Below are 14,329 nucleotides of genomic sequence, written 5' to 3' on the forward strand. Positions count from 1 at the left end.
TGAACTGAGGAGGGTTCTTTTCTCTAACACCTTTGAATGTCAATGAAAATAAAGCTGAAATTTGGAGTTTACTCCAAATCATTCAGCCTCTGCATCTCTGCCTTACATTTGCTTAACCTCTTCACAGATCCATGGTTTCTTTTCTTGCTTTCTACTAATGGCTGTAAGCAAACCCAGGGCTGTTTGTCAGGGGAAAATGGCAGGCATTTGCTGACACTAAAAACACATCCCTCATCTATTCCTCACACTCCTTAACAGCTTGTAACAAAATAGCCAACTATGGAAATATCTCCCACTCTTGATTTCAATGTTTTATACTTTGGAAGCACCTTTAAAGTTTGGCTTTTAACTCGGTAAAAGCCTTTTATAAAAGCTAAGGGCAAAACTACTTTTCGTTAAAAAAATATCCCAATGCAAACAGAGGTTATCAATAAAAAAAGCAGTCCTATTTCATTGCCAATAAAAGGGTACAAGGTACCACTTCTAAAGTGCAAAAGACTGCTCAGAGAAACAAAATAAAAATGTCTTATTAACAATAAAGAGTACCATGAGAATTTCAGGGGTGTGTGTAGTTACACCCTGTCACAGGCCTTGTTATTACAGTAGGTGAAAAAAAACCTCTACAATTTCTAAATTGACAGTATGCCAGTATTATTAAGGGGGAGGGTTTGCAGGTCAATGCTGTGAATCAGCAAACAGCTGCATAACAAAGCAGCACACTGTATAGATGATTATTACCTTTATTTCCCAAATCACTGCATCTCTGTCTCTAACACAGACTCACAGAGTTTGTAAATGTTACATTAGGCCCTTTTGTAAGTTCTTTGGCAACTAAGCAGGATATTCTTATTTAGCAGAGAAAGATATAAATGAGATGCTTAACCCAGGAAGCTAACTTACTCCAAAACAGAATTACAATAATAATAAAACCTTAAAACCGCTACTGACCTTGTCATAATGTGTGCAGGTATTTCCAGAGACGGGAGCAAATCCAGATGATGCTCTAACACAGACTCCCCTTCAGCAATGTAATTAAGCTATTAATTCCTTGGACTGATAACCACCCACCCCTGCTCCAGCACCAGCAGCTCCTACAGCAGCCACTGGATGGAACAGCTCTCAGCTGGCTGGCTGCTTCTTTGTCTGAATTAACTACTCCAGTTTAGCCCTGACAGTTATTTTCGTCTCCATGTCCCATTACAGCGAAATCCAAGCCTCTGGTTCAGAGGATGTGGAGATGGGGGTGGGCAGGGCCTCTCCGGGCTGAGCTCAGGCATTAATTCCTCAACAGCACCAGATGGATACAGCTAACCTTTACCAGCTTAATCTTTTGCCATTTTGACTTCTGAGTGCTGCCACAGCACAAATAAAAAATGGGACAGAGATGAGGTTTAAGATGCTCTGAATATTCAAAGCCAACACCCCCAAACACTTAAAAACTCACCAGTGTCGCTGAACATTTTTCAGTACTACCCTACAGCAGCTTTGCCCAGCTGGTTTGCAAAATTAATGGAAAGCCATGTTATTTCTTGAGTCTTTGCAACAGACTCGTGTATCTTCTGCTGCTTCGAAAAACTTCAGTCTAATAAACTGAACAGCAGCCCACAGGAAGCCTCCAGTGATTTCAAAGGATGATGGATCTGCCCTACACTGCACTTTCCATTCAGATGCGGAAGAAAAATTTCTCAGTCCTCTGGAAATCTTTGAGATACTGAAAAAATACCATCCCAAAACAGGAAGAAAAGACCCCAAAGCCCTGGGTTCTTTAATAAAAAAATAAAGCAATACATTTTTAAGTCAGCCCAAGTCAGTAAAAATGTTTCATGAAACAAAGATACCTTTTGTGTTCCTTCTCTAATTAGATGACACTTCTAAGTAAGGTTTCATTTGCTTTTTTTGAAAGTTGAAAGATTTTGTTCATTCATTTCATTCATTCAGTTCTTAGAAGATAAAGTCACAGACCAAAACCTCTTCCCAGGAGGGAAGTTGTGCTCCCCACTTGCCCACACAGCCCCACAGCCAGGACCTGGCCCAGAACCATTCAAAAGAGGGTCCTGCAGCAAGAAGGTTGTGATCTACTACACCTTGTTCTCAAATTTGGGCAAATACACACAGCTCAACCAATTCTGCAATGAAATGTCCCTGAAAGGATTAGAAAACGGTCAGAACTACTTATAAATCCCCCTGTGAGAAGATAAGGATGGAAAGTTACAGTAAATCCAACTGAGAGGAAACAAGACGGTTTATCTGGGAAGTTCAGTACTCCCATTGAAGAAACTGTGCCAGATTTGGGCCATGTCCTTCTGACCCTGATTAACATCTCTCACAACAAGTGAGACGTGCCAGCTTCCCAGGACAGTGGGAACCCTCCACACACTTTTTCTGCCCATTTTCTGTGGTTCCATTTCCCCCAAACATCCATTATTTCAGCTGATTAAAGGAGTGGCTCTGCACTAAGAACTGCCTGCCAAGGCAGTGGAAAAGATGATCTATTGAGTACAAAAGCCACCCGCATCTACAACACAGCTCACAATCAATGCTCACTGCCCCTGAAGGAAACTTATAACCCTAAAAGAAACCAGATATGAAACACAGAAGAATGCCACAAAGGCAAAAGTCCAGCACTGAAGGGATTTTTTTTTCACTGGTATTCTGGAATTCACTTCATATTCTGGAAGTATTTTTAAATTGTTTACATGCCAGCACCACACATACAACGTGCTGATCTGCATTGAACATTTTCCAGCAAGCACACAGGAGCTCCTAAAGGGCATGCTGACAATTTTAGGTACAGCTGTGCAAAGTGACCAATTATCACCAGAATCATTGGAAATTTTCTATTTAGAAACACTCTTAACCTGCAAGGAAAAAAAGCCTTTGCTAACGCCAACCTAAAAGGAAAATATTAAGTCCCGGATGGAAAAATGCTTTGGACTCCTGCCTTTTCACTGGGCTCCAGAACTGATTTATGAAAAACAGACGCCTCCAAAGGCTTCAGCTCCTCACTTACACAATCATTTTTCCCTCATCCAGGATAATGAGCAACAAGGGGACAGAGAAGCCTCAAATACTGGTAACACAGACTCAGCAGGATCAGGGGCAGTATCAGCATCTGCCAACACCAGCACTAAGCTGGGGCTGAAAAGCTCTGCCAAATCTGAGCAGGCTCAGATCTCCTGCATTTGGTGTGTGCAATTTCCAGATTCCCGGGACTCTGGGAATTATTTGTACTGTCCAAGAAGTTAAAATGAAAGCGAGCTGGTTATTCCTTGCTGAAGCACCAAAGAGGCTGCACAAAGCCATGGCAAGGCAACCAGGACAGAGAGGCCCCTTCACTAACTCTGTCATCCCATTTTCCAGCACCATGGACTGGGAGTTGTTGGTGACAGCGATGGTTTTACTCTCTTCTCTGAGTACGAGTGTCAGGTCTAAGCAGCTTCACATGCACATGTTCATCCTTTTCAAACTGAGGAGCATCAGTGGCCACAACACATTTCTCAGGGGTCAGATTGGCTCATGAAGGCACCATCCCCCCTGGCAGGCACACACCTGGCCTTTGGACAGGGAAGGAATGGGACAGAGATGACCTCCAGCAAGCACAGGGCAAAGGCTGGCTCACAGAGCAAGGGGATGCCCCACATCCCTCCAGTAATGCCCACTTTGGGGCCAAAGCATCAGCAAAGACCACAGACAGCACTGACAGTGTTGATTTTCATCCCCAAAGCAAAGCTATTGAGGGAACCAAGAGAGCTCCAAATGGCCAGAGAGCCAGTTGCTGTATTGAAAATACGAATGACTCAGCTCTAAGTGAAAGTTGCTATTTTTGTCTTTTGGCCTCAGTGATTTGGTTCCCATCCTACAGCTTGAATCATTCAGAAATATGCTTCTGCATGCAAGGCCAGCTATGCCACTCTTGCTTTCCAAATTTTAAACTGGAAGATATACATTAGGCATGCAGAAGTATGACTACACTTTTGGATTTTCTTTGTGCTTGTTTCCAGGCATGGCAGCAAAGAGAGGATTATTAAATGATGAAAGGTGTCTCTAGTGAGACCACTGCTGTCCAATTGAATCAAATATTACAGCCATGAAACCAAACCAAGATTGGATTTCATTTGGAACTTCGTAAAATAAAATTTCACGGCTAACTTTAGTTTCTTCTGAAACTTTCCCTTAAGTTCAAGCTTTCATCAGAAGGAGAAAAATCCCATGCATCAGCGTTTTCTCTCTTTCAAAGAAACAATTAGCTCAACATTCTTCTAAAAAAAAAATCATTAATTATTCACATTGAGGAGGCACCAACTCATGGCCAGCCCTGTTCTACTACAACCTCCTTAGACATGTATTTAAAGCTTGGTTTAGAAAGAAGCAAATGCTTTTAGCCCCAGCTGGGAGGAGCTCAGGAGGGACTCCCTGTATGAGTGTGAGGGGAGGATGGGCCCAAGTCTCTGCCCAGGTCTCCTCTTAGTCCAAGTCTTCCACTGGCTCCATCAAAGACACATCCAGTGACCCCACAGCTTGTCTGAGTTGGGAAAAGCAGCTCCTAAGCTTATGTTTCACTTTAATAACACATGTAAACATCTTCCTAAGTGGAAAACCCATTCAGGACACTGCAACTCAACTGCTGGTCAAAAATAACAGCACAGAAGCTGCCAAAATCTGTCCCTTCAGCCCCAGGGATGCTACTGGGAATAACAAGCCTCCAAGGGGATTTCAGAGAAAGAGCTGGGACACAGGAAGATTTTGGAAAGGCTGTTCAAAGAGGAGAAAGAAGGGGAGACAATGTTAAAGAGGTATGTGAAATATCCTGCACAACACCAGTTTATCACGTTCAAGGAAGATTATGAGAATCTGAAGAGGTGGAGAAGACAAACGGAAGAAATGGAGGATTTAATTACAAGATGGAGATGAGAAGAGCTTGGCTTGTTGAGCTTGGAAAAATGAAATCTAGATGGAGATGGGAGTCCTGTCTATAAATATATCCAGAGGGAGACACCAGGGAAGGAGAGCTATTTGTGTACAGGCTGTGAATACATTTTAGTTGACAGTTAGAAAAAAGTATAAAATATTGGAGAAATGAGGCTTGTAACAGTCTTCTATAAAAAGCAGAAGCAATAGACAAGTCAACTTGCTTAAAGCAAGCCCTGCATAACATTTAGAAGTGTGACACCAGGACACTGATCCACACACTCCTTCCAGTCCTACAGCCAATGTTCCCACATTAAACATGGGCAGGAGTCAACCCAGCTACCAAGCACTGACTCTTAACACATGAAATTATAGCAGCTTCACAGTCTACTTTGAGGGAAGTTTGGAGAATGAGAGAATATTTTTCATTAAACAAACTGACAGATCTGGGAAAAGGCAGACACATCTAAAGGAAGAAGCTTTTTAGGAGATTTGAGGGGGTAAACATCCCACACAGAAAAATCCAAGCTTAGTGCATGTTAGACATTGTTTGTCCAACAAACTTCTTTAACTGTGCCTGCCAGCCTAATAAAACACCTCACTCTTTGCTATCCTCACTTCTCATCACCACAATAACTCATCACCACTCTAGACCAGTTTATGTAAAAGTGTTGCATGCAGAGGAAAAGAAAATGCAATCAAGATATTGGATATGGTTGGCATCAAAAGAGTTGAAGGGGCAATTTGGCAACAGCAGAGCCAAGGGAAGTGCAGAGCTGGGAGGATGGATATGACACTCTGGAAAAGAAAAAAACCCAACTAAACAGTGGAGAAAGTGAGGCTCCAGCCCATGATGTGACATGGTCACAGCATTTTTAGATGTCTGCTCCAAGGTAGAGACAGCAAAGTGAGGCAGAGACAGCAAAATGAGGCAAGGCACATTTCATCCCCTTCTCACCAGCCTTTGATGAACTCTGATCCATTGCACTCCTGGTCCAATCCATGCAAATGGCTTTGATTTGACAGCTTTTATTCCCACCCTGCCATTGTGTAAAAGGTCCAAGGTGCAAAACATGGGAGAATTGTGACCAGGATTACAAGCTCACTTAAGGAGCCAGGTTTTTTGTTTTTCAAGCTATGTATGAGATCTGAAAAGAGATCCTGTCCATTAGTGCTACAAAATAAAATAAAATAAAAAAATTATGTTCCTGTTTGATGCAAAAATAAAAGCAATTTCAAAGGCTCTTTGATGTGCAAGACAGAAAGACGTGCAGGCAGATTCTGGAGGAGGTCTTGTCTTCAGCAATTACCAGCACTCTTTTTGAATCCTACTCCCCAGACAGAACTTTTATGTGAAGCAGATAATCACGCTGCAGAGTGTATCAGCCCTAAACCTTGTGGCTTTTCAATTAAGGAGCAGTAACCTCTAGTCCAAAAACTCCTTAACCAAGATGGGAATAAAACAAACAATCCCCCGAACCAATTAACTGCAGGTGAAGCAAATCCAAAGACACACATGCTTTTAAAAGATTGCATTTTGAGCCCTTCTCGGGCAGCCATGCCATATTTTGATCATTAAAGCAAGTGGTGATGCAATTTCCACAGCGACCACAAACATACCAAGAATATTTGAGCTAAATTTATCCGGACTTCTTGTTTGAATCACTGCTTTGGGTCGTTATTTTTCCATGATTTTCAACCAGGCACAGAGAAGGAGTTGTGGACAGACTGGGACTGAGCTTTCCCCGGCAGTACCCGAAATGCCAACCTTTATGCTTGGAAGCCATATATTGACTATTAGAGAGGAAATAAAGCTGCTCCTCCAGCTCCCAACCCCAGGTCTCTGCTCCTTCCACCCATCTCCTTCCTCCTGCCCTTCCTGTGGCCGACTGACCCTTTCCCTCACCCTCGGGTGACACAACACAGGACCTGTCTTTGTAGACAAAAAGTTCCCAAAGCTCACCACGGATCTGCTGCCCTCTCCAGCTGGAGAAGGTGAGCCAAAAAAGAGAGGATCTGCACCAGATTTCCCACTACTCTGTGCATCTCCATACTCACACCCTGTATGAGTATAAAATATTGGAGAAACGGAGCTTGTATGCTCATACAGGGTGTGAACTCCTCCAGATCCCAAGTCCTGCCAGTCTGTCTGGAGCAACACAAATTGCCAACCCCCAGAGCCCCTCTGGCTGCAGGAGGGCTTTGGGAAGATTGAGAGTCTTCCCTATAACTTAAAGACTTCTTTTATAAGTTTTTTAAGTGAGGGCAAGGCACAAATTCAAAGCATGGAAACACTTCTGTTGTGAAACTATCAGCAGTTTACATAAAAGAGCTGCTGCTGTGGTGATACATAATCATGCAAATAAGCAATTCCTGACCCACTAATGAGCACACAGACTTGGATTAAAGAAAGGAATTAAATATCAGCCTGACTTGATGTCAAACCTGAAAGAAAACCTATTAAGAGACAGACTTCACGGTTGAGTCACCATCCCTGGAGGGATTTAAAAGCCCTGTGGATGTGGCACTTGGGGACATGGTTTAATGGTGGGCTTGGCAGTGCTGGGTTAATGCTTGGACTCGGTGATCTTAAAGATCTTTTCCAACCGTAAAAATTCCACGATTCTGTGATTCTACACAGCATATTGGGAGTTGAATGGTACAAAATCCATCCCCCACACCCCCATCTGCAATGCAAACAGTTCCTCCCAGCTCGCTGCCTCCTGCCAAGCAGCGCCCTGGCAGCCCCTTTATCGATCAGAGCAGTGGAAAACAAACAAATCACAGACTTAATGCTGTAAGGATCCCTGAAGACCCCATTATGTCAGCGCAAAGTCTTTAATGGGTTTTGGATAAGGCCCCCCATAGGCTTTGGGGAGGATGAAAAAACATAATTCATTGCATTTTCTTAATGCAAGTAGAAAATCACACACAACATCTCTGACAAAACAATAAATCAATTACAGGCCTGGTAAGGGCTGAGTTGGTGTGAACACTATCAATTGCCTTTTTCCCACTGAAACAGAAGACAGCGGTTCTATGACCCCAGAATCAACTCTCACCTGAAAGCTGCCTTATAAATCACACCTTACTGAGGTTGTAAAAAAGTCCCTGTGTACAAGTTCTAAGGGCAAAGGGTTTTCTTTACAACCTTATCACCTTATCTTTGTTTTTTCCCAGGCTTCTTGATAGACCTGTCGTAAGTTACATTTCACTGTAATAAACCACAAATACATTTTAACAGAAAGGTGGAAAAATAAAGCTGTAAAGCAGCAGATAATGCCAGATCCAGCTCAGATAAAGATCAATTTTTTTACTATTGCCTGTAAATAAAACTGGCTCTCAGGTTGGACTCTCTGCTCAATTAGCTTCCCAAGGTCTTTACTGCACCAGTGGCTCTCCAAGCAGCTCTGCCCTCCTTGCTACAGCCCTCAAGTTCAAGAGCAGGCTGGCTCTGATGGTATTTATCAGGAAAACTGTAAATGCCTCAGCATTCACTGCCCTTTTTGATAATCCAGGTTCGGTTTGGAGAGATGTTGCAACACACAGCTCTGCTGCAGTCTGCACAAGAGAGCAGGTTTAACCACAGGCATGTTCTGCTGCAGACCAGCCTTCCGCACCAGCTCTTGTGAGATTGCACCACTTCTGTATGAAGAGTTTATTTAAATATTTAAAAATACAAGCCTATTACTGCTTTACTAGTGTACTTCCTATTCCTGCTGAGCATTTCCTACTTCTCCTTCTGCAGGGCACTCTGCAGTGAGACTAACTCACAGACAACACCTGTTCTATTTTTTGCTTTTTTTTTCTTTTTATCATAGGAACATTTCAGTTGGTTGTCAAATTAACTCACAGCTTAACAAGCAGGAAGAAAAACAGAAAACCTTCAAGGCTCATTTAGTCTGATTATACAGAACTTCACAAAACCAACACACTTTGCAGGTCTCTGTGTCCTCAGATCACGTCCCAGATGCTCTCCTTGTCCTTCTCACCCCACACTGTCACAAAAAACTCAGGGTAATGTTACTACAGGGTAAGGTGTGGATGGAAAAAGCAGGACAGAGGCTGTGAGTACTTTTTCCCTGTTCTACAGCACAATGTGTCACAAACAAGCCTAACTCAACATGCCCCAAGACTCACTGCTGGCCCCAGATGATGTGAGGATTTTAAGGTTTACGTGGTGACTTCATGAGGAACGAAGTGGTACCAGTGGTGCTGCCAACACTGCTTTTCCCTTCCTCCTCTACTCAGCAGGAAAGATTTTTAAACAAAGCTATTCACACTACCAACTGCAAGTTCCTGCCCTTCATGTTTAAGGCAAAAAACTCAGCAGCGCAGAACTGCAAGGAAATTATAGAATATGCTGAGTTGGAAAGTACCCATCAGGATCATCAAGTCCAATTCCTGGCCCTGCAAAGGACACCCCACCAAAGATCTAATCTGGAGGCCATGTCCATGCCCACCCAGGAGTGGGCGGGCTCTGCTTGCCTTTATTGCTATAAAGAAGTCATGTTTTTCCTGTAGACTTTTATTTCTGAAGTGGGTCTCCCACTGCCAGGCTGGCAGCTGGAAGGCTCTGGCTATCAGTGAGTACAGAATGGAGAGCAAAAGCAGAGTCTGTGAAAGTTTCCATCCTTCCACCTACAGTCCCATCGCCTCCCCAAACTGCTGCACCCCAAAAAGGCCTCGGCCACACCTGCACCTGTCCTGCCCTGATGCAGACAGGGAGCGAGGCTGGATGCGCAAAGGGTGTCCCAGGAAGACAAGCTGTTCCACTTGCTAAGCTCAAGTTATCACCACTCAGTCTATTGTGAAACTTTCCACATAAAATTGCACTTGCTCCTGAGAAGTCCCTCTTGTTAAAACTGCTCTTTAACTCTTCCAGTTCAACTCTTACTCGCACAGGAGGCTTTTCTCCCACTCAGGAAGCTGCTCTGCTGGCAGCAGCTTTCCCTCTGAGTCATTTCTGATCTGAGCCATGGCCCAGGAGGGGTTGCAAAGGTCACAACCATTGTGGGTTGCTTCTTTCTGATAAAACAGAATTCCCTGTGTGCTGCAGGGTCACCCCAGCACTTTCAAAGCACAGCTTTAAGGGCCTCTGGTCCACTCCAAATGACAACTTGAGTCATTATATTCTGGTGACTTGTTTGCGCCCTCGTTTAATATTTAGGTCTCTTTTGCAGGCATATTGCACTTGTCCATGTGTGCTTCCCTGAACAGTGGAAAGTCACCAGCTTACAACTGATTTGCCTCAAGAGAAGTTGTGAAAGTTCATTTAGTTAATATCTGTAAAGCTACTATAAAATTTCAAGCAGCTATCATTGGCATCATTGTCCCTAATTATGTAATGTTAGATACATTCCAAGATAACACCCCTTTTTCAATGCTCATTTCTAGATTTAGCAGGAGAGAAGAGACACCCTCTGGCATGTTTGAAGGATAATCCAATTCCACCTCCGAGACACACACCAGTGGCACATGAACATTCTGCAACTTGGAATTAAATTCACAATAAGAGGGAGATAAGCTCTTTAACAGATGTGCCCTTACATTTCAGAAGACAATGTTTGCTCTCCTACATCTTTGAGGAACTGTCTCCTAGAAAACCATATAAAAATTAAATCCCAACTGTAAAATTTCATAAGATTCAAAGAAACCAACCAGTCTGTAGAAAGGAGATGAATCTTTACGCTTTTCTAGGCATTCACACAGTGATGTCTTTGGGCTTCCATTGTATTTCCTATAAAATTCACATTATGTCACCTCCACTATATTATGCAGAGCTCTTTAACCAAGTTTAAAAAAAACCAAGCCCTGTGCTTCATGAGAGACTGCAGCCACCCCCGTATCTGTGCTTAGTTTCTACCTCTTAATTAGGACAAGATGAACAAATCTAGGAGAGAGGAAGCAGGGTCTGAGGAGAGATGTTACTGCATCCAAACCAGAACCTTATCCTGCACTCCAGTGATAAATCTGTGCTGTGGACCAGTGGGTGCTTAATCAAGTCAAGCCCAGCACCATCTCTGGAAGACAGACAGGGTCCAGCTCTGAAACACAGCTCGCCCACTCCCAGGGAAAGAGGGAATCCTGCTGGGATACAGGCAAGATCCCTGCACTGCCGGGAGGAATAGTAGAGGAGACACGAGAGTAAGGCGAGTCCTGGAATCACCAATTACATTTTTTAACTAACAGTGATGCTGTGAACATATTCTTCACATACATTTGGCCAGGGCTTCATAGCTGTCCGGGACAAAAACAAGCAAGGCTTTGAAATGATCAAGGCAGTGGGTGCACAGGGTACCTGCTGGAAGGTGCCTCCGACGGACCCGTCACGGAGCCACCGGCACCACTGCACTGTTGGATAAACCCCTCACAGCCACACACCTGCCCTTCCTGCCCCAGAAAACAGACTCCAGGCTCTGCAAGCACTAATGAGGTCGTCAGCATTAAAGAAATGATCTGGGATCTCACTCCCCCTTCCCAGCAGTTCCCTCTGAATGGAAGCAGGAGGCTGCATCCACATTGTTCCTAAAGGCGCGTAAACAATAGGTTCAGATGTGGAGGCCGGATGAGTCACCGTGTTCCTGATTCCATCCCTGTAACAGGATCCAAATGCAGAACAAGGACCAGCTAACTTAGGGAGTGGACCAGTTAGCTGATGACAATTACTCTTGGCAGGACCCAAACAATCCTGAAATAACAATGAGTTTAAGCATGTACAGTATCCTTAAAAAGAGCAAATCTACCAAGGCAATACTGGTGCCTTGTATAAAGATCTTAAGCTTTTCAAGGATCCCTCTGTGAGTTTTCCAATACTGTTTACCAAACAATATAACCCAGGCATGTCAGTATAGAAGAGTCTTCCACTAAGATTTGTATGCTCCCAGTCAACCAGTTTAACTGAATATGGTTACATAACAGCAACATGTAATAAAGTTCTCAGGAAAAAAAACTGAACTCAAAATGCAGAAAATGTAACTATTTCACTCTTCACTTCATTATTAACTCATAAAATAATTTATCATTAAACAGTGAGAAAACTTGTCAAATCACTATTGCAGAACAAAAAATGTAGCAATTTGAAACACTTTCGAATCGTTAGAGCAGATTAAAATTCTTCTCATGGTTTGTAGCTTAGTATTCAAGTGGAGATAATTTCTTCCAGAGTGAAACTCAGCGGATAGGATTCAAGAATTTTAAGAATATTCAGTAACCAAGTGTTATAGAAAGTTACAATGCTAATTAACAAAAGCAAAAGCAAACAGAAAGATCAGTATCACGGAACAAGCAGAATACATACAGAGAAAGGAAAGAGTTCCCAGAGCTCCCTGTGATGCTGGTGAGAAACGTCTTCAAACAAGACAAGGCGGCCTCTGAATAAACTATCAGGTTTTGCTTCATAGTTGCTGATAAAATCCAAAATAAGGCTGCAAAAACATTAGCTTCTGCTGAGGGCTGCTTACTCACTACAGAGCGTCAAACACACCTTCTTCCCACACTTCAAACGCAGATGCTGCCTCCTAATGAAGCACTTGCTGCAAGGGGGGAACACCGTTATACAAGAACCAGGAGGCTATTTCTTGCTGCAGAAACATAACTGGGGTTTGACTCAGAGAAACGCAGCAGTGCCTGGGAGCTGAGGGTTGCAGCAAGAGAAACCATCCAAAAATAATTTGGCTGCTCAGGAAAAAAAAAAAAAAGAAAGAAAAAAAATTCACAGGAAGCAACCTGAAGCATATGTCCCTGCTGAAAGAGGAATTTCCACCCATGGATTTACTAGATTACATAAACACAGACCTTCTGATCCAGTCCAGCAATAAATCACTGCAAGGCACTGAATCGAAGCTGACAGTAAAACTGGAGCAGGTGAATATCTGTTCAGGCTGAGAAAGGATGCTCTGATTTTAGCAGCTTTCATACCCTGAAAACCCACTGCATCAGTGACTGGGAACATATTTGCATTCACACACTGAAAAAGCACAGATCTTGTAAAACATATTTAGGAACTGGGGAGACATGATACATATATTGACTAAATCTGTAGCCTTTTGGAGAACATCAATCTCGAGGGGAATGCTATTCTTACCACCTGAGCAGTTGAACATCAGTCTCCTTGGAAGTAAAATTCCTTGGTAAATTTTCAAAGATTAGGGCTCAAAGATCTTTCATATCTTTAAATTTCATCAAAACCCAGTGGTTGCTGAGTTCTCTTAAAACCTTTTGCTCCCAATCTGAACAGGAAAGAAAAAAATTCCTCCTATTTACCATTTTGTGGATCCATGTTGCTCTCCCTGCAAACAGCGGATTCCTCAGTTCCCACACACCAGTACATTCTGGGTCCAGTTGTGAAGGTCCAACAGACAAACTTTCCACAGCACTTCAAACTGAACAATGTTGTCAAAGCTGAACGATCTCCATCGTGTACATGTAGGAGCAGAGACAGCTAGTAAGCACCATCCTGAAGAAACATCATTTATTCTGTTTAAAAATAAATAACAAAACAGATTAACCATTGTAGTATAGAAATTGCTCATTCCCCTGCATTCTAACACAGTTGTCTAAATACTGTTTTGCAGAAATGCACTTTAAATATAATTATTTGCATAATATCTTTGTTAAGAGCATAATATGAATTAGCAGAGGGGACTAACAATTTCTCCACTATAGAAAGATAATGTTCTTAATTTTTCACCACCAAAGCAGCTCAGTCTTTGGGCAGAGGACGGTGAGCAGGGGTCACAGCTGCAGTTTCAGATTCTCCCCAAGCTGATGTAAAGGCAGAGCATTGAAACCATGCAGTGCAGCTGGAAAAATCCTAAATGCAACCTCAAAACCTCTCCCATCCACAAAGACAACCACGGCTCTTGTAAGACTGTGAGAAATACTGCTGTGGTTACTGAGACAATCCTCTGTAGGAATGAAAAGAGGGCAAAGAGAAACATACCATCTCCTGTCCCCTCTGCCCAGTCCTTTTAGAGAGCTTTCCTACCCTAGAAGCATCAGGCTTCTTCAAACAGATTCAGGGAGGCAGATCAGGCCCTTAGGAGCTCTTAAAGGTTGGCTTCTTCTGAACTGTCTGGCACAACAGCCAGCAGAAAACTGCACAGCTCAGTCTTCCCAGGCAATTCCAACTCCCTCCCTCTTCAGAGCTGCACACCCACCTTTTAACTTGTTTTACACAGAGGTTAAAACTACGGGTGACTTTGCAGTGTGTGCCAGACCAGCATCAGCGTCCCCTCATTTTCTGCTTTCAGTTTCAGTCAGTAAATGCCTCTCAGATGTAAAATGATGCCCCTCAACTGACTCTTACTGGTTCGTCTCATGTCTGGTGTGTGATGCTGAAGTTTTGATTTGAGGTTCTAATTTGGCAAAGCTCATGACCCACCTCCTGCTTTGACCAGCAAGGCCCAAGATCATCCCT

The 14,329-nt window shown here is 43.1% G+C and overlaps 1 protein-coding gene across 3 annotated transcripts in view; it reads right to left on the reverse strand.

The window, feature by feature from the left end:
• Positions 1–14,329, reverse strand: part of LRRK1 (leucine rich repeat kinase 1) — a 76,834-nt gene that overhangs the window by 60,411 nt on the left and 2,094 nt on the right. For 2 of the 3 annotated variants that reach the window (XM_017805085.1, XM_017805087.1), the window contains exon 2: positions 13,174–13,386. In XM_017805085.1, coding sequence (XP_017660574.1) covers positions 13,174–13,240 — 67 coding nt within the window. In that variant the 5' untranslated portion in view covers positions 13,241–13,386. Of the gene's footprint in view, positions 1–12,208; positions 12,586–13,173; positions 13,387–14,329 lie in introns of all 3 variants that reach the window. The other variant, XM_017805086.1, reaches the window with a different exon arrangement.

Source organism: Lepidothrix coronata, unplaced genomic scaffold (genome assembly GCF_001604755.1).
Source record: "Lepidothrix coronata isolate B3197 unplaced genomic scaffold, Lepidothrix_coronata-1.0 Scaffold11, whole genome shotgun sequence".
Classification (NCBI taxonomy): domain Eukaryota; kingdom Metazoa; phylum Chordata; class Aves; order Passeriformes; family Pipridae; genus Lepidothrix; species Lepidothrix coronata.